This window comes from Muscardinus avellanarius, assembly GCF_963383645.1.
Source record: "Muscardinus avellanarius genome assembly, chromosome: 11".
Classification (NCBI taxonomy): domain Eukaryota; kingdom Metazoa; phylum Chordata; class Mammalia; order Rodentia; family Gliridae; genus Muscardinus; species Muscardinus avellanarius.
This window is the reverse complement of record NC_137797.1, coordinates 99,740,274-99,764,238: the sequence shown is the minus strand read 5'-3', so window position 1 is coordinate 99,764,238 and position 23,965 is coordinate 99,740,274. Positions and strand designations below refer to the sequence as shown.

Sequence of the window (23,965 nt, the reverse complement as noted above, 5' to 3'; positions counted from 1 at the left end):
GCCGGGCATGTTGGCGCACACTTGTAATCCTATGATTTGGGGAGTTGAGACAGGAGGATCATGGTTCACGGACAGCCTCAACTACTTAGTGAGGCCCTTTGCAACTCTGAGACCCTGTTTCAAAATAAATATAAAAAATAGGGCTGGGGCTAGCCGGGCGTGGTGGTGCACCCTTGCAATCCCAGCATTTGGGAGGCTGAGACTGGAGGAATCACAGTTCACGAACAGCCTCAGCTACTTAGTGAGGCCCTTCGCAACTTAGTTGAGACCCTGTCTCAAAAAAATAAAGAATAAAAAACAGGGCAGGGGGTGTGGCTTGGAGGTCAAATGCCCCTCGGTTCCATCCCCAGACCCGCAAAAAAAACCAAACAAAAAAAAAAAACCTTGGAAGTAGAATGCCCCCAGGTTCCATCCCCAGTACAGCAAATAAATAAATAAATAATAAAAAGGGCTGGGGTGGGGGCTGAGCATGGTGGCAAACACCTATCATTCCAGTACTTTGGAGGCTGAGACAGAAGGCTCTCAGGTTTGAGGCCAGCCTCAGCAATTTAGCAAGATTCTGTTTCAAAATAAAAAAAATAAGCCAGGCATGGTGGCACATGCTTGTGATCCCAGCATTTGGGAGGCTGAGACCTGAGGATTGCAGTTTGCAGCCAGCCTCAGCTACTTAGTGAGGCCCTTCACAACTCAGTGAAACCCTGTTTCAAAATAATGAATTAAAAATTGGGTGGGGGGGTGTAGCTCAGAGGGCAAATGCCTCTGGGTTCCATCCCCAGACCCGCAAATAAAATAAAATAAAATAAAAATAAATAAAATAAAAGCCAGGGTCAGGCATGGTGGTGCATGCTTGTAATTTCACTACTTTGGAGACTGAGACAGGACATTCACAAATTCTCACCCCAGCCTCAGCTACTTAGTGAGGCCCCCTGCAATTTAGTGAGGCCCTATTTAAAAAAAAAAAAAAAAAAAAATAGAGCCGGGCATGGTAGCGCACTCTTGTAATCCCAGCATTTGGGAGGCCTAGACCAGAAGATCGTGGTTCACGGACAGCCTCAGCTACTTAGTGAGGCCCTCCATAACTTAGTGAGACTCTGTTTCAAAATAATGAATAAAATAAAAGCCGGGTGTGGTGGCGCACACTTGTAATCCCAACACTTGGGAGGCTGAGACAGGAGGATCGCACAGGTTCGAAGCAGGCTCATCTACTTAGGCTCTCAACAACTTAGTAAGACCCTGTTTCCAAATAAAGTATAAAATAGGTCTGGGAATATAGCCCAGAGGTAGAAGACAGCCCCTGGGTTCCACCCCCAGTACCACAAAAAAATAAAAATAAAAATAAAAATAATGAATACCATATAGGGCAGGGGGTGTAGCTCGGATGTCAGTGTCCCTGGGTTCCATCCCCAGACTCGCAAACAAAACAAAACAATCCCCAGCAATTTCCAGGAAACTTCTGGAGTGCTGCGAATGCTATTTCTCCATCTGGGTGGTTTTTACCTGGGTGTGATTAAATGTGAATTTAGGCTAGGGGTGTTACTTGGCGGCAGAGCACGCACTTAGCATGAAGCCCTTAGTTTCATCCATAGCATCAAAAGAAATACATTAATAAATACGTGTGAAGTGAATCAGGTTATATGCTTAATATCTTTGCACATTATGTTTTGGTAGCTCAATTAAAATAAAAAAATAATACCAAAGCCTTATTTATTTATTTATTTATTGTGATACTGGGGATGGAATCTAGGGGCATTCGATCTCCAAGCTACACCCCCAGCCCTATTATTTATTTATTTATTTATTTATTTATTTACTTATTTGCTGGTCTAGGGATGGAACCCAGAGGCATTTGACCTCCGAGCTACACCCCCTGCCGTATTTTTTATTCTTTATTTTATTTTATTTTTTTTTTACCACATTTTTTTTAACTTTTGTAGACATACATGCACACATCGCCCAGTCAGCCCCCACCCGATCCCCACCCCATTCTCTCCCCATCCCTCCTTCCCATGCTTGGCTTAGTGGTTGACATCTAGTATTATAGCAATTTATCCAAAATTAAAAATGATAATTTCACATAACAGTTTCATTTGTCTGATACCAAGCGTTGATGACTTAAAGATAAGATTTCAATATTTCTTTTTGCTTTCTTTCTTACCAGAGAATATTTTTTTTTCTATTTTTTTTAGGTGAAACTATCATATATTTATATATTTATTTTTCAGAAAAAAACTCTATCCTAATATGGAATATGGACTCTAGATACCCAAAACAATCTTGAAAAAGAACAAAGCTAGAAGATATATATTTTCTGATTTCAAACCATATAAAGCTACAATAATTGAAACAGTGTACTACTATTCTAAAGGCAGATATATAAACCATTGGAGTTAAATAAAAGCCTAGAGCTAAATTCTTCCCTATATTGTCAAGTTATTTTTGACAAGGTTTCCACGAACATTTGGTGGTAGAAATAATAATATTTTAACTAAATATTGTTGAAACATAATAATTACATGGAAAAGAATAAAGTTGGACCCTTACCTAATCCCATATACAAATATTAACTCAAAATAGATAAAAGACCTAAATATAAATCTTAAGACTATAAACTTTTAGGAGAAAATCTGGGTCATAAAACCTCACAACACTGAAATTGGCAGTGATTTCTTGGATATGATTTCAATGGCACAGGCAACAGAAGAGTATTCAAACTCCCTAAAAAATAAAAAAAAATATTGTATATCCAAAGACAACAGAGTTAACAGTTACTAATAGAATGGGATAAAATATTTCCAAATGCTATATCTGAAGGTATATTAATATTCCAACTAGAAATCCTAAAAATTAACAACAATAAAGGCAAACAATACAATTTAGAGATAGGTAAAAGACTAACATAAGTAATGAATCTCCACAGATAACCAATCTTAGTTGACTGTTGGATGGAAACTCTTGTTTCTCTGGTTCTGGTGTGTGTTACCTATTTCTTCTTTGTAGTTAATCTCTTTGAGTATTTTCTCTAGTGCTGGTTTTGAAGACATAAATTCCTTCAGTTTCTGTTTGTCATGGAAGCTTCTTATTTCTCCATCTAATTTGATAGAAAGTTTTGCTGGGTAGGAAATTTTTGGCTGGAAGTTGTTTTCTTTCAGAGTTTGGAATATGTTACTCCAAGCCCTTCTGGCTCTCATAACTTGGTTTGGGAAGTCTGGAGTGATTCTAATTGGTTTGCCTCTGAATGTCACTTGGCCCTTTGTTTTTGTTGCCTTTAAGATTCTCTGCTTGGCTTCCACATTGGTCATTTTGACAATTATGTGGCGTGGGGATCCTCTTCTCCGATCCTGTCTAAAGGGAGTTCTATACGTTTCCTGGACCTGTGTATCAACCTCTTGCTCTATGTTTGGAAAATTTTCTGCTATTACTTCCTTGAAGAGATTGTTGATCCCCTTGGTTTCACTTTCTTTTCCCTCCTCTATTCCAATTATTCTTAGGTTAGCTCTCTTAAAATGGACCCATATTTCTTCAATGTCTGATTCCTGCTGTCGGATATTTTTTCCTAGATTAGAAACTATGCGTTCATTTTTGGAATGATCATCTTCTAAGAGCGAGATTCTGTTCTCCATGTGGTCTAATCAGTTGTTTGTGCTTTGAATTGAGGGCTTTACTTCATTAATTGCATCCTTTATCTCTTTTTGGCTCTCTCTGAGTTCTTTTCGAAGCACCTCTATTATTTCTACAGTTATTTTCCTGATTTGATCTTCTAGAAATCTCTGCTTTTCAGTTTTATTGGGTTCTGATGTTGTGGGGTTGTGGGCATTTATTGCTCCAGTATTATTCCTCTTTCCCATGATTTCGGATGTTTGTGCCTTCTCTGGGTTCTTCCCTTGGGTCACTATGCCTTCACTTAAGGTGTTCTGGATCTCGAGTCAGTAGTATCTCAGACCCCACTACTCCTTTACTGGGTTGTATCACAGAGTCTCCGACCCAGAGAGTCGATAGAGGCTGCTTTAGACTGTGGGGGGTGCCAGGTTGCACGTTCTCCTATGGTGTGATATGTCTGCCACCACCCCTCCCCCACTGGGTCAAGTCCCAGGGAGTACAGTACTGGGATTTCTCCCCTGTGGCCCGCAATTTGACTCACTGTTCTTGAGTACGCAGATGTAGCTGTATTGGATTCGGTGAATTCTCTGCTGCTGCCACTGGTGGCAATATGGCACCGCTGCCACGCCCTCGGCCGTGAGGCTGGCGTATTTCTTCTTGGTTTTGATTTCCACTCTGAATCCCAGCGGCGTGTGCTGAGCTCAGCCACTGGGAGCTTTAGATTTTACCTGCAGCGAGAAATCCCGCCTGGCTGTTTCGCAGCAGCTCACCTCGGCTTGCTGTAGCCATCCGGTGAAGTTGCCGCTGCCGCCGGCAGTATGGCGCTGCTGCCGCGTCCTCGGGCGTGAGGCCGGTGTATCTCCTCTGTGGCTCTGAGCTCTGTTCTCAGTCTGCTTTCTCTCTGGAGCCTGGTGATTTTTTTGTTTCTGGTGATGGTGTTTTCTGGCTATGAAAGGCGCTGATTTGTGGTAATGGAGATTGGTTGTTAGCGGGGCTCTAAAGCCCCGCTTTTCTCGGTCGCCATCTTCCCGGAAGTGTTTATTCTTTATTTTGAAACAGGGTCTCACTGAGTTGTGGAGGGCCTCACTAAGTAGCTGAGGCTGTCCGCGAACCGTGATCCTCCTGTCTCAGCCTCCCGAATGCTGGGATTACAAGCAGTGCCACCACGCCCGGATTATTCTTTATTTTGAAAGAAGGTCTCACTGACTAACTTTTGGAGGGCCTCGCTAAGTAGCTGAGGATGGCTGTGAACCTGCAATCCCCCTGTCTCAGCCTCCCAAATCCTGGAATTATAAGTGTGCACCACCATGCCTGGCTCTGTTTTTCTTCTCTCACTAATGGCCTTGGGAATTTACTTGGTCAGTTGATCACATGATCCAACTTTGACCCCACCTTCAGCTTGCACAATTGTCCCCTGAAAGACCTGGAATTCCCATGGACTCTGTCCGCACCAAGGGACGCTGACACAGCACCACCGCCAGCATCCCGGCTCACCTCTCCTGATGTTCAGAACCCAGCACTGATGTAGTGAAAATATCTAGTGAGCACATTCAGCAATGCACATGCACAGATATGGCTCCCCACACACCCTGCATGTCCTCCACACACACACATGCACACAGCACACCACTTACACACATGCAACCCTGCCACGTGCACTTTGCTCTGCATGCCCGACCACATACCTGTCTGGGACACACATCCACCACAGAAACATGGCCCTGACCACACATGGAGTTTCAACCTCAGCCCCAAATATCTGCTGCAGCCTGGACCCACAATAAGTCCTCCCGGGGTTAAATGGACTGGGAAGGAAGGCAATAACGAAACGCCCAAGAATCCTGAGCCATGGAAACAGCAGGAATTTTTCTAAAGGGTATCATCAAGCCAGAAGACAGACAAACTCTCAGATAAGATCAGATAAGATGTGAAGGCCTGGCCAGGCGTGGTGGCACGCGTCTTAACTCTAAGAAGGAGGATTGCAGATTCGAAGCAACCTCAGCATTAGCGAGACCCTCACTCAGCAACTTTGTGAGACCCTGTTTCAAAATAAAAAATAAAGAGGGCTGGGGATTTAATCCCAGTACCCCCCCAAAAAAAGAAAAAGAAAAGAAAAGAAAAGAAAAAGAAAGAAGGAAAGAAAAGAAGGAAAAGAAAAGAAAGGAGAAGAGAAGAAAAACCTAACGCTGCTACCTGGAACACGGAGGCAAGCAGAGGACTTGAGCCAGTTTGAGACCAGCCTGGCTAACATAGTGGGATAACAATAGTAAGTCAGGTGTGGTACGCATGTGTGTAATCCCAGTACTTGGGAAACCGAGACAGGAGGCTCTGGGTTCATGGCCAGCCTCAGCTATTTAGTGAGGCCCTTCTCAACTTAGTGAGACTCAGTTTCAAAATAAAGAATAAAAAAACAGGGCTGGGATGTAGCTTGGAGGTAGAATGTCCATGAACTAAATCCCCAGTACCACACACACACAAATATATATTTGTATATATGTACACACACAGTAACAACTATTTGTATTACATTTACATTATATTAGGTATTATAAATATTCTAAAGAGCCGGGCATGGTAGCGCATGGTTTGTAATCCCGGCGCTTGGGAGGCTGAGACAGGAGGATCGCACAGGTTCGAAGCCAGCCTCAGCTACTTAGTGAGGCTCTCAGCAACCTAGTGAGACCCTGTTTCCAAATAAAATATAAAATAGGTCTGAGAGTATAGCCTGGAGGTAAAAAGCCCCTGGGTTCCACCTCCGGTACCACAAAAATAAATAAATAAATAAAAATAAATATTCTAAAGATTATTTAAAACCTACAGGACTATACACAAAGGTTCTATGCAAATACTACACCATTTTATATTATTGTTTTTATTTTATTTTGTTTACAATACTAGGGAATTGAACCCAAGGACTCACACACTGAGCTACATCCCCAGTCCTTTTTATTTTTTTAATTTTTTTAAAATTTTTTTCCCAGTCCTTTTTAAATTTAAGAGAAGATCTTACTATGTTGCCCAGGCTTGCCTGGAATTCGTGATCCTTCTGCCTCGGCCTCCTGAGGAACTGGAATTATAGGTATGCACCACTGCACCCAACTAAGTACATCATTTTTTTGTGTGTGTGGGTCTGGGAATGGAACCCAGAGGCATTCAACCTCTGAGCTACACCCACTGCCCTATGTTTTTTGTTTTGTTTTGTTTTTTGTTTTGTTTTTTTTTTTGGGGGGGTGGTACTGGGATTCCTGGAAGCCCTTCTACCTCTGGACTACACTCCAAGACCTACTTTTTATATTTTTATTTGGAAACAGGGTCTCCTAAGCCAGAGCAACTGGCTTCGAACCTGCGTGATACTCCTGTCTTTGCCTCCCAAGCACAGGGATTACAAGCGTGCGCCACCGTGCCCGGCTTTTTTTTTTTTTTTTTGCTGGTCTGGGGATGGAACCCAGGGGTATTCGACCTCTGAGCTACACCCCCTGCCCTGCCCTATTTTTTATTCTTTTATTTTGGAACAGGGTCTCACTAAGTTGCGGAGGGCCTCACTAAGTAGCTGAGGCTGTCCACGAACTGTGATCCTCCGGTCTCAGTCTCCCGAATTAGAAGCGTGTGCCACAATGCCCGGCTCCGTTTTATTTTGAGATAAGGTTTTACTAGTTTCCATGGCTGGCCTTAAACTTCCTATCCTCCTTTTCCAGCCTCCAGGACAGGTAGGATGGTAGTGGTACACAACCAGTTCTATCTAGTTGTGACTAGCCTAATTTTGTTTTTGTTTTTTTTTTTTTTTGGTGGTACTGGGGGTGGAATCCAGGAGCTTTCTACCTCCGGGCTATACTCCCAGACCTATTTTATATTTCATTTGGAAGCAGGGTCTCACTAAGTAGCTGAGGCTGGCTTCAAACCTGCACGATCCTCCTGTCTCAGCCTCCCAAGCGCGGGGATTACAAGCGTGCGCCACCACGCCTGGCTGTGACTAGCCTAATTTTGGAAACAAAAACTAAGACTCGGAGATGTTAAGTAATTTGCCCAAAGTCACAAGTTAATGAGTGGGAAGGTAGACAAACCCACGCTTTCTGTCTGATGCCAGAGCCCTTTGGCCTATCCGCCACCCCAGCCTCATTGCTGAGGCGGGCTTCCATGGGGTCATTGGTGGGCACCATACAGCCCGGGAGGGAAGATGGAGGAGCCTAGTTGCCCCCACCCCTTGGCATCAACCACAGAGGCAGCGTGCACAGAAGCATCTGAGCAGGCCCAGCGTGAGCAATGTGGCCAGGGCTAGCCGGACCCTGAAGTAGAGACCATACACATCTGGGATGAGAAATCAAGAAAGGATTTTGCCTGGTAGCAGTGGTGCACTCCTTTAATCTGGTACTTGGGAGACTGAGGCAGGAGGATAGCAGATTCAAGACCAGCCTCAGCAACTTAGCCAGACCTAGTCTCATAATAAAATATAAAAAGGACTGGGGTATAGTTCAGGGGTAGAGTGCCCCTGGGTTCAACCCCTAGTATAGCTAAAGTATAGCTAAAGTAATTTTAAATAATGAAGGAAGCCGGTGGTGCACGCTTGTAATCCCTGTGCTGGGAGGCTGAGACACGAGGATAGCATAGGTTCAAAGCCAGCCTCAGGCTGGGCGTGGTGGCGCACGCTTGTAATCCCCGTGCTTGGGAGGCAGAGACAGGAGGATTGCGCAGGTTAGAAGCCAGCCACGCGTGCTGGCTTAGGAGACCCTGTTTCCAAATAAAAAAGTATAAAATAGGTCTGGGAGTGTAGCCTGGAGGTAGAAGGGCTTCCAGGAACCCCAGTACCACCACCAAAAAAAAAAAAAAAAAAGCCAGCCTCAGCTACTGAGTGAGGCTCTCAGCAACTTAGTGAGATACTGTTTCCAAATAAGAAATATAAAATAGGTCTGGGAGTATAGCCAGAGATCAAAAGCCCCTGGATTTCACCCCCAGAACCACCAAAAAAAATTAAATAATGAATTAAATAATGAAGGGAGAGAAGGGAGGAAGGAAGGAAGGGAGAAAGAAGAAAAGAGAATACCAAAAAAAAAAGGAAGGAAGGAAGGAAGGAAGGAAGGAAGGAAGGAAGGAAGGAAGGAAGGAAGGGTCAGCAGGACTGAGCAGGGCGTGGTGGTGAGAGGAGGCTGAGACAGGAGGATCGCAGGTTCACAGCCAGCCTCAGCTACTTAGTGAGGCCCTCTGCAACTTACAGAGAACTTGTTTCCAAATAAGACTAAAAAATAGGGCTTGGGGTGTAGCTCAGAGGTAGAATGCCCCTGCATTCAAGCCCTAGTATCACAAAAAGAAGGAGGAGGAGGGGGGGGGAGGAGGAGGAGGAGGAGGAGGAGGAGGAGGAGGAGGAGGAGGAGGAGGAGGAGGATTAGCAGGACTGGGAACAATGAACCCACAGTCACCAACACTCCCTAAGCAGTTGTTCACTTCTAGCCTCCAACCCCCAACAAAGTGTAAAGTGCCGCTGAAGTCTCCTCTTCCTTTAGTCCTGTCCTGTCACTCTCTCCCTCTGCCTGGGGCTCCATCACTAGCAGGCACCTCCTCCCGCAGTCCAGCCTCGAAGGCACTCCTGCCGAGGCCCCCCACCCCTCCAGCTGGTCCCCAGCACGCTGCCTCTTGTCCCTGGCCAGCACACACAGCTCTGTTTCCTGCATTACACTTCTAACCATCCGAAAAATCCTGTGTATTGGGTTACTTGTTCCGTCTCTCATCTCCCACTGGAATGTCAGCTCCGTGAGAACAGGGATCAAATCTGGTTGGTTTGATTGTTTGTACTGGGGATTGAACCCAGGGGTGCTCCGCTTCTGAGCTCCACCTCCAGCCCCTATTTATTTATTTATTTACTTACTTACCTACTTACGTGTGTATAGTGCTGGGGATTGAACCCAGGGGAATTGTACCTCCAAGATATACCCTCAGCCCTATTCTTTTTTTTTTTTTATTGTTTTGATTTTATTATTTTTTTGCTATTTTCATTGATGTACCTATTGTTTCTTCGTGCACAATGTTCTTTGACTTTTTTTTTACTTTTTTTTTTTTTTTGCGGGTCTGGGGATGGAACCCAGAGGCATTCGACCTTCGAGCTACACCCCCTGCCCTATTTTTATTCTTTATTTTGAAACTGGGTCTCACTGAGTTGCAGAGGGCCTCACTAAGTAGCTGAGGCTGGCTGCGAACCGTGATCCTCCCGTCTCAGCCTCCCGAATGCTGGGTTTACAAGCATGCGCCACCACACCCAGCTTATTCTTTATTTTGAAACAGGGTCTCACTGAGTTGCAGAGGACCTCACTAGGTAGCTGAGGCTGGCTGCAAACCTGCGATCCTCCTGTCCCAGCCTCCCAAGTACTAGGATTGCAAACGTATGCCACCATGTCCCACTTGCCCCTCTTTTTCATTTGGAGACAATCTCACTAAAGTTGCTGACAGCCTCACTAAATTACTGAGTCTGGCTTCAAACCTGCAATCCTTCTGTCTCAGTTTCCCCGGAAATGGACTACAGATGTGGATCGCATCACCATACCCGCTATTTTTATTTTTACTTTTTTGGTACTAGAGGTTGAACCCAGGGGCATTCTACCTCTAAGGTACACTCCCAGCCTTCCCCTTCTCTCTCTCCCTCTCTCTCTCTCTCTCTCTCTCTCTCTCTCTCTCTCTCTCTCTCTCTCTTTCTCTCTCTCTCTCTCTCTCTCTCTCTCTCTCTCTCTCTCTATCTCTCTCTTTTATTCCTTCTTTCTTTTTTTATACTGGGGATAGAACCCAGGGACATTCTACCATCAAGTTACAACCTCAAGCCCTATTTTCTATTTTTTTTTTTTTGTGGAACTGCAACCCAGGGACATTCTACCTCTGAGCTACACCCCAATCCTATTTTTTATTTTTATTTTGAAGCAGGGTCTCCCAGAGTTGCAAAGGGCCTCACTAAGTAGCTGAGGCTGTCCGCGAACCCGGATCCTCCTGTCTCAGCCTCCCGAATGCTGGGATTACAAGTGTGCGCCACCACACCAGGCTCTCAGCCCTATTTTCTAATTTTTATTTTGAAACAGGGTCTCACTAGGTTGCTGAAAGTCTCACTACTTGCTAAGGCTGTCCTTGAACCCACAATCCTCCTGTCTCAGCCTCCCAAGTATTGAGATTACAAGTGTGCACCACCACACTCAGCTTCATCTTTTTAAAAAGTATTTAAACCGGGCGTGGTGGCACACACTTGTAATCCCAGCATTGGGGAGTCTGAGACAGGAGGATCTCAGGTTCAAGGCCAGCCTCAGCTACTTAGTGAGGCCCTCCACAACTTAGTGAGACTCTGTTTCAAAATAAAGAATAAAAAGTAGGGCAGGAGGTGTAGCTCAGAGGTAGAATGTCCCTAGGTTCCATCCCTAGACCCGCAAATAAATAAATAAATAAATAAATAAATAAATAAATAAATATTTAGTGTGTGGTTCTAGGGATTGAACCCAGGAGCATTCTACTTTTGAGCTACACCCCCAGCCCTATTTTATTTTTTGATTTTGAAATAGGGTCTTGCTAAATAGCTGAGGCTTTTGCTTAGTTGCTCAAGCTTGCCTCTAGCCTGTGATCCTCCTGTCTCAGCCTCCCCGGTACTGGGATTACAGGTGTGCTCCACTACCCATTCTGTTTTGCTCACTCTAAAATTACCAGCATTTTTTTTTTCTTTTCTTTTCTTTTTTGCGGTACTGGGGATGGTGGAATCCAGGGGCATTCTACCTCCGAGCTACACCCCCAGCCCTATTTTTTCATTTTCTATTTTGAAACAAGGTCTCACTAAGTTGCAAAGGAGCTCACTAGGTAGATGAGGCTGTCCAAGAGCCTGCCATTCTCCTGTCTCAACCACCCAAGTACCGGGATTACAGGCACACGCCGCCACGCCTTTTTATTGCCAGTACCATTTTATTACCAGCATCTTAAACACACATGGCATATTGTAGATGCTCAACATGTCTGTGTTGAGTGGATGCAGAGGGGCAGCGGCCGTGAAGGGAAACAAAATAGAAACGCAACCGGATGTTGGGACGGGAGCAGAGAGCTGGCTGGGAAGGGCAGCTGCTCAGGCAGGTGTGCACCTTATTGACTCATGTCTGAGGTGATGTGATTTACCCAGCGGGAAAAGGTCCCAGGCAGGATGCAGAAGCAGGGACCAGAGGCTAGAGGTAGAAACGCGATGGTGAGAAGAAATAAACCCGTCAGCGGAAAAAGTATGAAAGGAAATGGGGTCCTTGGGAACGCGAATGACCCTGAGGGTCCTTCCATCTTGGAGAAGAAAGTCCTTGGGGCCTGGCAGCCAACCCGGGCAGAAGCAGACTATACTCATGGAAACACACCTGTTGGAAGTAAGCACTGAACAATGTCCCTCCCTCCCAAGCTACCCAGGTGCGTGGGGGACTTACCCACTGGACAGCATCTCCCTGGAGGGTATGGAGCTCGCAGGCACAGGGCCGCAGGGGGTGGGGCCGCGCCAGGGGCACAGCTGTGCACAGTGGTCCAGGAAGGAAGACCCAGCCTGATCTCAACACTTCCTCCGCGATCCAGCCCACCAGGCCAATGGCACTGCAAAAACAAGCCCGGGACTAATGGTCTCAGAGAAGGGACAGGTGGGGCGGGGCTGGCCTGAGACCGCCCACAGTAGCCAGCCACCCGGGTCCAGCCGCTGAAGCCGCCTGCCTGGCCAGGGCCTCCTCCCTTGGGAGGGGAGGAGCCACCCCTGCTCCAGGTGGAGCTCCAGCTGACAGAGCTGGGGCAGGGCCTGTAGGGGCAAAGACCAGGAAGTAACCCTGGCCACCGGAACACCCACCCATGGGGGGCCTCTCAGCCCAGGAAAAGCCCGGGAAGCCCACTCCTCGGAGAAGGAGGTGCCCCCTGTGCTGGCCCACCCGCCCACCTGCCCTTGGGGGGGGGGGAGGAGCCTCAGGCTCCCACTGGCACGCAGGGCCCAGCACAGAACATGGGCGCGTGTGCACGCACGCACACACACACACACAACACACACTGACACCAAGGCTAAGTCACAGACATGTTTATTATCCTCTGGAACACTCGGGTCTTCCTTTGGCGAGGCCCACGACTCTCAGGAGGCAGCCACGCTGCCCCCGGCAGCAGGCCCGTGGGGTGGCAGCGTCATGGGCGGCAGGAACAGGGCCTTCAGCTTGCCCGACAGGCTGGCAATCTCAGGATCCTGGGCTTCGTAGGACTTGACCAAGCGGGCAAATTTAAGGACACCTGCAAGGAGGAATGGAAAGTCAAGCCGCACCCTCGGGGGACCAGTGTGCCAAAGCCGGCGGAGGGGGTGGCTTGAGCGTGATCTCGGCTGCTCTCTCTCTCTGACCCATCTGCACAACAGGACACAAGCAGGCCCCCGTCTCGCTTGGTTTGGATCAAGCACCTCTTGCTCTCCACTCTCCCAACTGGATGGGAACAGTGAATAAAAATGTCCCCAAACTGTGTGTTTCTCACTTCCGGGGCGAACCCATTTTAGCAGTTTAGTCCCAAGAATCCCAAGTATGGGCTTCCACGCGCTCCCAGGTCTGCAGTCATAGCCAGGCCACAGGAAGGCCTGGAGGCAGCTGGGCCCAATCCATGAAAGAAGGCAGCTAGCTGCCAATCCCCAGGCAGACGCACACATCTCACTAAAGGCTAACAGAAGCGGGGGCGCTGGGGGCCCCTGGACACGCACTTCTAGAATCTGTTCTCTCGTCATACAGTGGAATAATGGTGTAATTAGCGGTAACTACAGAAGTTCACGGCACACCCCGGGCCCGGCGCACCGAGACTGCTAGATTGTGGCTGCCGCCCTGTGGCGAGAAAGAGGACGACGGCTCCGGGGCCCACGGACCCTGCACCCTCTCCCCCACCCATCCCGCCGCTGACCCACCTTCCCCGTCGCAGCTGAAGCCATAGGCTTTGATAACCTCCTGCTGGATCTGCGTGGCCACGGGCAGCACGAACTGCAGCATCTTGCCCATGTCGTTGCACGCATTGTCTCTAGCCTCGTCCATGCGCACGGCGTTCTCCGGGGCCGAGAACGCTTGGATCACCTCCGCCAGGACCACTGCGCCAGAAGCGTGCAGGGAGAAGTCCCCCGGGGCGGGCGTCGGAGCATCGGCGGACACCGCAGGGGAGAGGGCAGGGAATTAGTGCACGGAGGCCGTCCGCATCCGGATAAAGCTCGTACTGCGAACCCCTGCTCTGGGAGGCAAGGTGCCCCACGCGGAGAGGGACGTGCGCCGCGCCCTCGGCCCTCGTTCCCTACGAAGGGGCCGGTCTCTTGCCCCTTAACCTCCCCCAACAGAGCCCCGGCTCGGACCGAGATGCTTCTCACCCTTAGCCTGCTCCGCGCTCAGGGGCGCGGGTTGGGCTGAGGCGGACGCCATAGGACGACCGAAGCTGCACGTGCAGTGGAGGTATGAGAAAAGCAATCAGGAGGGAGGAGCCGCCTCCCAGAGCCGCCTCCGAGGCCGGCCGCGCGGAAGGGAAGCAGTGTCTGCCGAAGCCGGAAGTTTCCCGGCTCTAAGCCTTACGCCCAGATTCCCAAATAATCCTCCGGCAGCAAGTAAAAGCGCCGCCCCACCTTAAGACACAAGGGGTCTATTGTTGTGCACGAGCTGGGGGAGAGGGCTTTCCGGCCGGAGCCAGAAAGCCTGCTAGACAAATTCTAAAAGAGCTGCAACACTGCCGGAAGTGCGCCTGGAGAGGACGGGAGGTGTGCCTCAACTCCACTATCGGTGAGGGTGACACCCAGGGCGCTTTTCGAGCCCCCGCCGACTGTAGAAACAACAAGGCACACGAAGACGTTCGCTAGGAAAAACAATATTCTAAGGAACTTACTGAAATTATTCTTTTCTAGAGTTAGCGAAGGGTTACGACCGGCTATGCAAATGACTGGATGCTGACTGGCTAAGAACCTAGCCAATCACAGGCCCTCCTTAAAGAACGGCGATAGTGATTCGCAGCTTTCCTAAAATGGCCTCTTACAGTACTGAGCATCGCTGCGCAACACCCAGTATTCTTTCCCTTCTAAGCATTGGGTTGTTGCATAGTCCTTCCTCCCACCGTAAGGTGGTTGTTTTGGTACTGGGGCTTAAACTCAGGGACACACTATCTGAGCTATGCCTCCGCCTCCATTTATTTATTTATTTATTTATTTATTTATTTATTTGGTCGTCTATGCCTCCACCTCCATTTATTTATTTATTTATTTATTTATTTATTTATTTATTTATTTGGTGGTACTGGGGATGGAACCCAGGGGCCCTCTTCCTCTGGGCAACACTCCCAGACCTATTTTATATTTTATTTGGAGACAGGGTCTCTTAAGCTAGCTGAGGCTGGCTTCGAACCTGCACGATCCTCCTGTCTCAGCCTCCCAAGCGCTGGGATTACAAGTGTGCGCCACCACGCCCGGCTCTCCACCTCCATTTAAATTTTTAACGTGGAAACAGGGTCTAAGTTGCAGAGGCCTACATTGCCGAGCCTGGCCACCAACCTCCGATCCTCCCGTCTCAGCCTCCCAAGTACTGAGATTACAAACAATCTTCCCATTTCAGCCTCCCAGTAGTGGGATTGCAAGCGTGCACCTCCCTGCCCAGCAGCTCCCAGCTTATTAATGTCAAATACTAGCCACACTGGCCTGTTGGAGCTATGCCCACCCCAGCTTTATAACCATTTCTCAAACTATCCTATCAGGACTCAGGACTGTGAAGGTCATTCGCCAGGACTCTGGCACCTCATAGGATCAATGACAGGAGGTCTATGAGGTCTGACTAGTTACCTGCACCTGCCCTGCTCAGTGCTAGGCCTGGGGATCTGACTTCCCATCCCTGAGGGACCAGGAAGGCCCGGTACCTATGGTTATGTCCCCACACCATGGTGCCAACAGAGCCAAGGAATTGGGTTCTTGTGTGTGTGTGTGTGTGTGTGTGTGTGGTGCTAGGGATTGAACCCAGGGGCATTCTACCTCTAAGCTACACTCCCAGCCCATTGCTGAGGCTGGCTTCAAACTTGCGAGCCTCCCATCTCAGCTTCCCAAGTACTGAGATTACAGGCTTTTGCTACCACGCCCTGTGGGATCTGGCCTCTTCTGAAGAGACTCAACTCTTCAGGGTCCCTACACCCAGTACCTCAAGTAGGTCCCATCCCTTCCCGTTTCAACCCAGCCCCCACCCTGCCCCCATGGCCCACAATGAACAAGCCACAGCCATTTTCCTGGGGAATTGTGAGGATGTTTTTGTTTGGTTGGTTTTGGTTGGGATGTTTTTTAAAGAGCATCATATAGATATTTATATATATAAATTATTAACGTGGGGAGGGGCAAAGGGCATACATCGCAGAGGGGGTGCACACGCGGGAACGGGGTGGGGCAGGGGCGGCACATGATGCTACGCAAAACAGCCACATCTAACAGATGAAATAATCACACCAACAGGGCGGGGCAGGGGCCACCGAGGGTTGGGCTTCCCGGGGGAGGAGAGCGGGACAAGGAAGAGGGACCTGGTCCGAGATACTGTGCGCATTCTGTCCCCACCCTTGCCACCTCCCCACTTCTGCACACCACCTGGGCCTTAGCCTTCCGGCTGTCCCTCCCCTCCCTCCCTCCGAGTAGCATCCTCTCTGGCCCTGGGGGCAGCCAGGAGGAGGTCCTCCAGGGTCCGGATGCAGGAGCAGTGGCGCTCTCTTCGTTGCTGGTTCTACAGGGGTTTGTCGCTCTCCTTCTTCAGGTGACTGGGGAAGGACCGTGCAAAGCAGAGGTGAGACTGAGGTCAACCCTGGGGGGGGCACCCCGCTGTCGAGCCGTCTCCCCTCGCGGTACCTGTAGTAGTCTTCCTGGGCAGGGAGCGGCACGCTGTGCAGCGGGTGGTGTGCGTGCAGCCATTGCTGCTGCTCGAGCGCCAGGCGCTGCAGCTCCGCAGACTGCGCGTGCATGGCCTGCAGCTGATGGGCCGCGGACATCGGGGCCGAAAGGGAGGCCGGCAAGTCCCGGTAAGGGGCAGCTGTGAACAGGAAGAGCAGGGGGCACATGACTGATGGATGCCAAGTACCTGCTGGGGGCCGGGGGAGAGCCCGCCATTTTACAGACACAGGAAGCTCAGAGTAGAGAGCCCTGCGGGCTGCCAATAGCAGGCTGGCATTAGGAGTCAAACCTCTTGCCTGCCTCTGAAACCTGAGCCTGTCCTGGGCAGGGCCTCGGCTCTGGCTCCTATCCCAGCTCCTCATGCCTCCAGGCCCACCCACCACCCAGCTCCCCCTCTTTGTCCTCTCCGTAATGTTGCCCTACCCCAGCCTTGTCCTTACCAAAGAGCTGGTGACGAAGAACTTCGTTCTCGTGCAGAGGGTGAGGAAGAAGGGGGTTAGGGAGGGTCCCAGCTGGGTAGGGGATCCGGGTAAGGTGAGACCCTGAGGCCAGGGGGTCAATGAGAGGGTGCACCGAGGCAGAGGCTGGAGGGCAGAGAAGAGGAAGGTGTCACTAGAAGGCACACTGAGGAAAATCCATGCATTGGGGCCATGGAAAGGCACAAGGGTCCAAATGAGGCAGAGGAGCCGAGCTGCAGACCTGGAGGATGGACAGGAAGGGACCCTACCGGAGTAGGGACATACAAACGACAGCCGACCGAAGGCGCCAGGAGTCTGAGGAGGGAGGGGACAGGTAGGAAGTGAGACGGAAAGAGAGGAGAGGTTAAGAGGGAGAAAGCAAAGTATAATGCTAGGTTGGGTACTGAGAAAGTGGAGAAGGGTGAGTGTGGCGGTGCACACCTGCAATCCCAGTGTTTAGGGGGCCTGAGACAGGAGGATGGCGGGTTCAAGGACAGCCTCAACAAACAGTGAGAATCTCATCAACCTAGAGATACCCTGTTTGAAAATAGAGCTAAAATGGGAACCAGAGCCGGGTGTGGTGCCGCACGCTTGTAATCTCAGCAATTGGGAGGCTGAGACGGGAGGATTTCGGTGGACAGTCTCAGCTATTTAGTGAGGCCCTTTGTAACTCAGTGAGACCCTGTTTCAAAATAAAGTAAGAAAATAGGGCTGGAAGTGTAGCTCAGAGGTAGAATGTCCCTGGGTTCCATCCCCAGTACCACAAAGAAAAAAGAAAATGTGAGTCAGTAAAGCTCATTATTGCCTGTGACACCACAACCAAAGCTACGGGTCTTATCTTTTTTTTTTTCCCCTGGTACTGGAACCCAGGGGCATTCTACCTCCAAGCCACACCTCCAGCCTTATTTTTTATTCTTTATTCTGAAATAGGGTCTCACTGAGTTGCAAAGGGCCTCACTTAGTAGCTGAGGCTGTCTGTGAACCGCGATCCTCCCGTCTCAGCCTCCCCAAAGCTGGGATGACAAGTGCGCACTGCCACGGCCGGCTCTATAAGGTCTTTTCTAAAAGGGTTTAGACCGAGAGCCTAGAGATGACATGAAAGGCCTCCAGCTACAACAGATGGAGAGGACGGTAAGAAACAAGATTTGAATCCAGAAGAACAAGAGCACTCAAGAGAACTCATGAAGCACTGGGGAAAGTGGGCATGAGTCTGGGAAGGAGGTGTCCCTTGCAAAGACTCCAGGTGGACCTCAACCGGGTAAGGTGCCAGGCTATGCAGAGGGCGGGGGGTGGTTAACACAGGCTCTGGCTAGGCCAGGATGGGGGGCAGGGCGAGCAATGTCAGAGAGGCAAAGGTGGGGCAGCCGTCTCAGAAGAGGTCCATGCCAGGCCAGGAGAGGGGAGCGGGCCCAATCCTGCCGGTACGGTGGCCACAGAGGGCCAAGGCAAGGAGGCCGGGGTCTCACCTGCGTGAATGGCGTCCTGTTGGTGCAGGTGCAGGTGCGAATGGATGTGGGAGTGCTGGTGGTGATGAGGGGTCACGTTGAGCATCTGCAGCCGGGCCAGCGGGTCATTGCCCAGGGCGGCCACCCTCTCCGCGTGCTGCCGCTCAGCTGCTAGCCGTTCAGCATAGGACATGTCGGGCCGCAAAGCTGGCCCAGCTGCCAGCGCGAGCCGTTCTCGCTCCAGGGGCCCCAGGCTCGGATGGAAGGGGAAAGGGTGCAGGCCAGGAGGGCCGGGCTGCAGAGCCAGGCCTCCGTGTCGGGGGAAGGGATCCAGGCCTGGCCCAGGGACCCCGTGGAGGGGTTCCAGCTCGCTAGACTTCACCTCGAAGCCGGGCTTGAGCCGGTCGCGGAGGTCTCGCTCGCGGGCTTCCCGCTCCCTCTCGCGGGCAGCGGGGTCACTGCTGTACAGGGCTGGGACATTGTAACCCAGGAGCCCTGGATCCACTGCTCCGAGTGGCACGTAGAACGGATGGTTGCGGTTGCCGGGAGACATGACGTGCGGCCGGGCATATTCGCTCAGAGTGCGTAGGGCTGGTGTATCAGGACCCAGGTAAGGGGGCACTGTAGCCACCGCACTACCGGGCTCGAACGGAGGGCGATGGGGCACTGGGCCCAGAGATGGGCACTCCACTGGAGCGCGGCCCTCCTGCGCCAACTTCTGCAAGGATAAGGAGTCAAAACAAACTGCAGTCATGGGAACAGCCGGCCGCCCCAAGCTGCTCCTCCGTCTCAGAAACTGAAGTACAAGATGCCTCACGCCGCTGTGACTCTGCCTATAAGGACCCTCGCCCCCACTTATATATATATATATATATATATATATATATATATATATACACTGCAGTACTGGGGATCGAACCCAGGGGCATCCTACGTCCTAGCTACACCCCCAGCCTATTTTTTATTCTTTCTTATTTTGAAACAGGGCCTAAGTATTAGCTGAGGCTGTTCGCAAACCGCGATTCTCCTGTCTCAGCCTCCCAAATGCTGGGATTAAAAGCATGCGCCACCACACCCGGCTCCATTATTATTATTATTATCATCATCAGTAGTAGTAGTACTGGGGGTGGAACCCAGGGGCTTTTCTACCTCTGAACTATACTCCCAGACCTATTTTTTACTTTACTTGGAAACAAGCTCTCACTAAGTAGCTGAGGCTGGCTTTGAACCTGTGCGATCCTCCTGTCTCAGCCTCCCATGCACTGAGATTACAAGTGTGCGCCACCACGCCCGCCCGGCTCCATTTTTGCCTTTCTTGCTACCCACTTGTAGTCCCGCCCAAGCAAGCCTTTGCTCAACCCAGCAACAGTAGACTCCAGCTAGAACCATAGGGCTCCGCTTCGGGCCTGCACTGCCTCCTCCCCCCCGACAGGTGGCGACGCGGAGCCGGATGCGCCGCGCAGGAGGGGTGAGGGCGGGGCGGGGCCGCGCCGCGCGTGCGCACTCACCACGCTGCGCTCCAGCTCGCGCTCTTTCTCGCGCTCGCGCTCCTTCTCTCGCTCCCGCTCGCGCTCGCGCTCCTTCTCCTCGCGCGCGCGCTGCTCGGCCTCGCGCCGCACCTTCTCCACCAGGTCCGCCCGCTTCTTGGCCAGCTTGGAGCCCTCTAGCGGCACGAAGTACAGGTCGCTGCGCGCGCACGAGTTGAAGCCGCGGTCCAGGTGTTTGTTGAACCTGCGGGGCGCAGAGGCAGCGCGCGATCGGCCCGCGGCCCCCAGCCATCAAAGCAGCCCCCGCCCGTGCGTGCGCTCAAAGCACCCTCTGCGCGCCGCCCCCAGCCGCTCACCTGGCCGACTGGCTGGCGTGGCTGGGCACGTCCACCACCTTGGGAGGGGGCGAGGGGCTGCGGGCCGGGGGCACCGGGCTCTCGGGGGGCTCATACTCCTCGGCCGGCTCCTGCTTGATCTGCGCGGCGCTCAGCGGCGGCCCCGACGCCGGGGCTGGCGGCGGCAGGGGCGGCAGGGGCCCGGGCCCCACGGTGGGCGAGCCCGGCTTGAAGGTCCCTGGGCCCGCCGGCGGGGAGGCCCCTCGGTAGCCCGGCGGGGTCCCCGTCCTGAAGGAGGGCGGCGACCCCGGCTTGTAGCCCGGCGGGGTGGCTGTCTTGTAGGACCCCGGGGACGGGGCCCTCTTGCCATACGGCGGGGGTCCAGGTGGGGAGGCCGTTTTGTAGCCTGCGGGCGAGGATGCCACGCTGGCAATGACGGTGGAAAGGGTAGCCGAGGAGGTGGTGACCGGAGGCACTGGGGGGAAGGGGTAGGGCGCCCCTTGGGGGCCCTGGGAAGGAGAGGGGTGTGAACACGGGTAGGACCCTTGAGAGGAGGAAGAGGAGGAGGACGCGTTGGAAGAGGAAGAGGCTGGGGGGCCGTTGGGGCCCGCCTGGCTGTAGGGCACCTGGCTGTGAGGCGGGGGCAGGTGTGCTGGGCCTGGCGGGTAGGGCCTCAGGGACCCCAGGGAGGGAGACATGGTGTAAGGGTGTGCGTGGTGGGAGCTACTGCTCTCCAGCGGGTGCGGGTAAGCTCCAGGGGGAGGGGGCCCAGAGCTTCCATGATGCTGCTGTTGCTGCTGCTGCTGGTGGTGATGGTGATGTGCTGGCGCTGGAGGGTGGGCAGTGGACTGGCCCCCAGTAGGAGGAGGGAAGGGGCCTGGGTGCGCGCTGCTGTTGGCCAAGAGGCGCCCGTAGGGGGGCGGGGGCGGGGGCCCCTGGCTCCACACGGCCTGGGATGGGAGAGAGGGCTGCGTGTACTTGGGTGGCTGGTTGGACACCGAGAGGCTTGTCGGGGGAGGGAAGGAGTGGGGGTAACTGGGCAGTGCCTGGGAAGCTGGATACTGGGAGGCGGAGGCGGAACTGGAAGAGGCTGCCGCAGAGCTGCTGCTGGAGGACGAGTAAGGGTACCGCATGGGGGGTGCGGGGGCCGAGGAGGAGGAGGAGGAGGAGGAGGAGGCAGGGGGCAGAGGGTGGGGCGAGGGAGCCAGGGCCGGGCCCTTCTCTGGGCCAGGAGGAAGTCCGCCCATGCCCTGCCCCATGGCATGAGGAGAGGGGAGATGCCCAGGCAGCGGCTGGGCCCCCAGGCCCGGAGGAGACGCAGAAGCGTTGTTGAGGGGTCTCAGGGCAGGCGGGGGCGGCAGGTTTGGTGTCACGTGGGGGAAGGTGGCTGGTGGTGGAGCGGAGGGTAGGCTCCCACCACCCACTGGAGTATTCGGCGGCTTTGATGGGGGGGCGCCACTAGCTCCAGAGCTTGACATTGAAATGGGGGTAGTCGGTGGGGGGTGCTGCTTACCCCCACTAGGGGCCCCCACTGAAGAGGCAGCCCCGCCCCCTTTGGGACCCATCGAGGGGCCAGACAAAACTCCCCCTCCGGCTCCCCCAGGGTAGAGCTGTGGGTGAGGGGGCGGGGCCCCAGAAGGAGCCTGGAACATCCGGGATGTGGGGGGCTCCATGGGAGCGTGGTACCCAGTGGGCGTCACAGAAGGATGGGGTTCAAAGCCAGGCTCTGGCTGCCGGGGGGTGCTGTCTGGTGGTGGAGGCGAGGGAGGGAAGAGCGGAGGAGGGTGGTAGGGGCGGGCTGGGCCCTGGGACAAGCCCGAGGACGAATCCGAGTCATTCTCCACACTTCCGGGGCTGTATATGCTGGGGGACGTGCTCCGGTTGTCCTGGTCTATGTCCCGAGGGTCAGTGCTGCCGTCATCGTTGAGGCTCCGTCCGTCCAAGCTGTCCAGATCGGAGGGCGACTGTGGCCGGGGGAGCTCCTGAGGCAGAGGGGGGCCACGTGTTCCTCTCTCCCTTTGCTGCATCCAGGAAATGCAGGGCAGTTCCTCCCCACGGCACACAGCAGTGCCGCGGTGCGAGGGGTACCCTTCCATCTGAGAAGGCGGTGCCCCCTCCCCACATCTCAGCCGCTCCCCCGCCCGGCAGCCAGGCTGGTCTCCCTCCTGTCCAACCCTGCTCCTTCTCAAGCACCTCTCCCCTCCTCTCATGGCATCAGCCCCCAAATCCTTGGTTCTTCAAGACCAGGATTTGTCTGTTCCTTCCCCTAAGACTTCTCACCCAGAGGCTGTGAGCCTCCAACTCTCCCAGTCCCCTCTGGCCCTGTCTGGTCATTACTGGTGGGACCAAAGCCCTACAGATCTGTCTGACATCTTATACACAACATACTACAATAGGGCTCTTCTATATCCCAGCAGCGATGGAGGTAAGAATAGTGAGCCAACAGGAAGCTTGAGGAAAGAATGATCAGGAAAGTGGGCCAGGGGCTACCAAGGTCTCCCACCTCAGTTTTGGTCTTTTTTGGTACGTTGGTCTCCTCGCTTTCGCTCTCTGAGACCTCCTCGCTCCGGCCCTGCTTGGTGACTTTTGGGGTGGAGGCTTCCTCTACCCGGGCCTTCTGTTAAAGGAGAAAGAAAAGTCCGTCTGCCACCTCCCAAGTCTCCACTCTGACCGTCTGCCGACTGGAGGTTCCCCACGACACAGCCCCAGCCCCAGGGCCAGGGGCAGGGAGGACCTGGGCACAGGATACCTTGGCCGTCTGCCTGGCCTTCTCAGCTTTGCCATCACTGCTGGACGTGCTGACCCCTCCCGGGGAGGCCCGGCCCCTCGATCTCAGCTCTTCCCGGGGCCCAGGGGCCTCTTTCTTCCGTCCACTCCTCATTGACATCTGCGGGAGGGGGGGATAACGTTGTTCACGTTACATCTAGCCGTAGGTCGCGTGTGATTTCTGTTCTTCCTCCCGCGTCTCTGCCCCCGCCTCTCAGCGTTCATGCCTCTCGCTGTGCCGGTTACTCACTGAGTCTTTATTCTGTCGTGTCTTCATTCTTCAGGCTGTGGAGACCCCATTCTCCTCTGCCTGGGCAGCTGAATACAGAATCTTCTCGCCTTCACCCCAAGCCCCCCACCACTGTGGCCTGGGACGCAGGCGCAGTCACCTGGAACTTGCAGGGTCTGGGGTCTGCTTTCAGTGAAACCTGTTGGGGAAAGACATCAGAGAACAGCCTGAAGGGGGTTGTGCGGTGCTTGTCGGAGGGCTAAGCAGCCAGCCCTCAGCCTTCTGGCCAAGAGGGACAGACACAAGACACCGCTGGCTTGCTCCATGTGCTACCTGCGCGTCGATATGAGGGAGAGTCCACTCATACTATAATCTAGCTCCAGGGAAGGCAGAAGATTCTGATGTACCTAAGAGCCCCAATCCAGGAGATCACATGAACCCCCCCATCCCTAAATAATATCTGTGTGCGCATGAATGCCACAGAGCCTTACAAAGAAATCGTAATTCATTGAGTATTTTCTGTGTGTCAAGCCCTTTACATACATGACTTCACGTGATATTTACAACCACCCTGAAAGGTGTTTTACTGTTCGCACTAGACTGGTGGGGCACTGAGGCTCAGGGATGGTACGCGTCGCCCAACCTCCCAGTGAAGAGCCAATGGGGAGCCAGAATCAAGCCCTCGCCTCTCTGACTTCAAAGCCTCCGCCCTGTCTTCTCTACTTTGCTGTGTGCTCCTAGAAGTTGGTGGGGAGGATTCTCAGAAGGCCTAGGTCAGTC

The 23,965-nt window shown here is 52.5% G+C and overlaps 2 protein-coding genes across 4 annotated transcripts; both read right to left on the bottom strand.

Moving 5' to 3' along the window:
• Nucleotides 1-12,685: 12,685 nt before the first annotated feature.
• Nucleotides 12,686-13,988, bottom strand: LOC308269876 (protein C10; the record flags this gene model as incomplete). Of its 2 annotated transcripts, none has more annotated exons than XM_080705376.1 (3): nucleotides 12,686-12,837; nucleotides 13,490-13,666; nucleotides 13,937-13,988. In XM_080705376.1, the coding sequence occupies 3 exons, from the start codon at nucleotides 13,986-13,988 to the stop codon at nucleotides 12,686-12,688; spliced, it is 381 nt and encodes a 126-aa protein (XP_080561502.1). The 2 variants fall into 2 exon arrangements, with proteins under 2 accessions (XP_080561502.1, XP_080561503.1); XM_080705377.1 differs by having other exon boundaries at nucleotides 13,577-13,666.
• Nucleotides 13,989-16,301: 2,313 nt separating this feature from the next.
• ATN1 (atrophin 1) lies at nucleotides 16,302-23,233 on the bottom strand (the record flags this gene model as incomplete). Of its 2 annotated transcripts, none has more annotated exons than XM_080705317.1 (9): nucleotides 16,302-16,335; nucleotides 16,424-16,604; nucleotides 16,906-17,049; nucleotides 18,390-19,086; nucleotides 19,877-20,099; nucleotides 20,212-22,172; nucleotides 22,694-22,804; nucleotides 22,925-23,077; nucleotides 23,207-23,233. In XM_080705317.1, 9 exons carry the CDS (start codon nucleotides 23,231-23,233, stop codon nucleotides 16,302-16,304), a joined length of 3,531 nt encoding a protein of 1,176 aa, XP_080561443.1. The 2 variants fall into 2 exon arrangements, with proteins under 2 accessions (XP_080561443.1, XP_080561444.1); XM_080705318.1 differs by having other exon boundaries at nucleotides 22,694-22,807; nucleotides 22,940-23,077.
• Nucleotides 23,234-23,965: the final 732 nt, after the last annotated feature.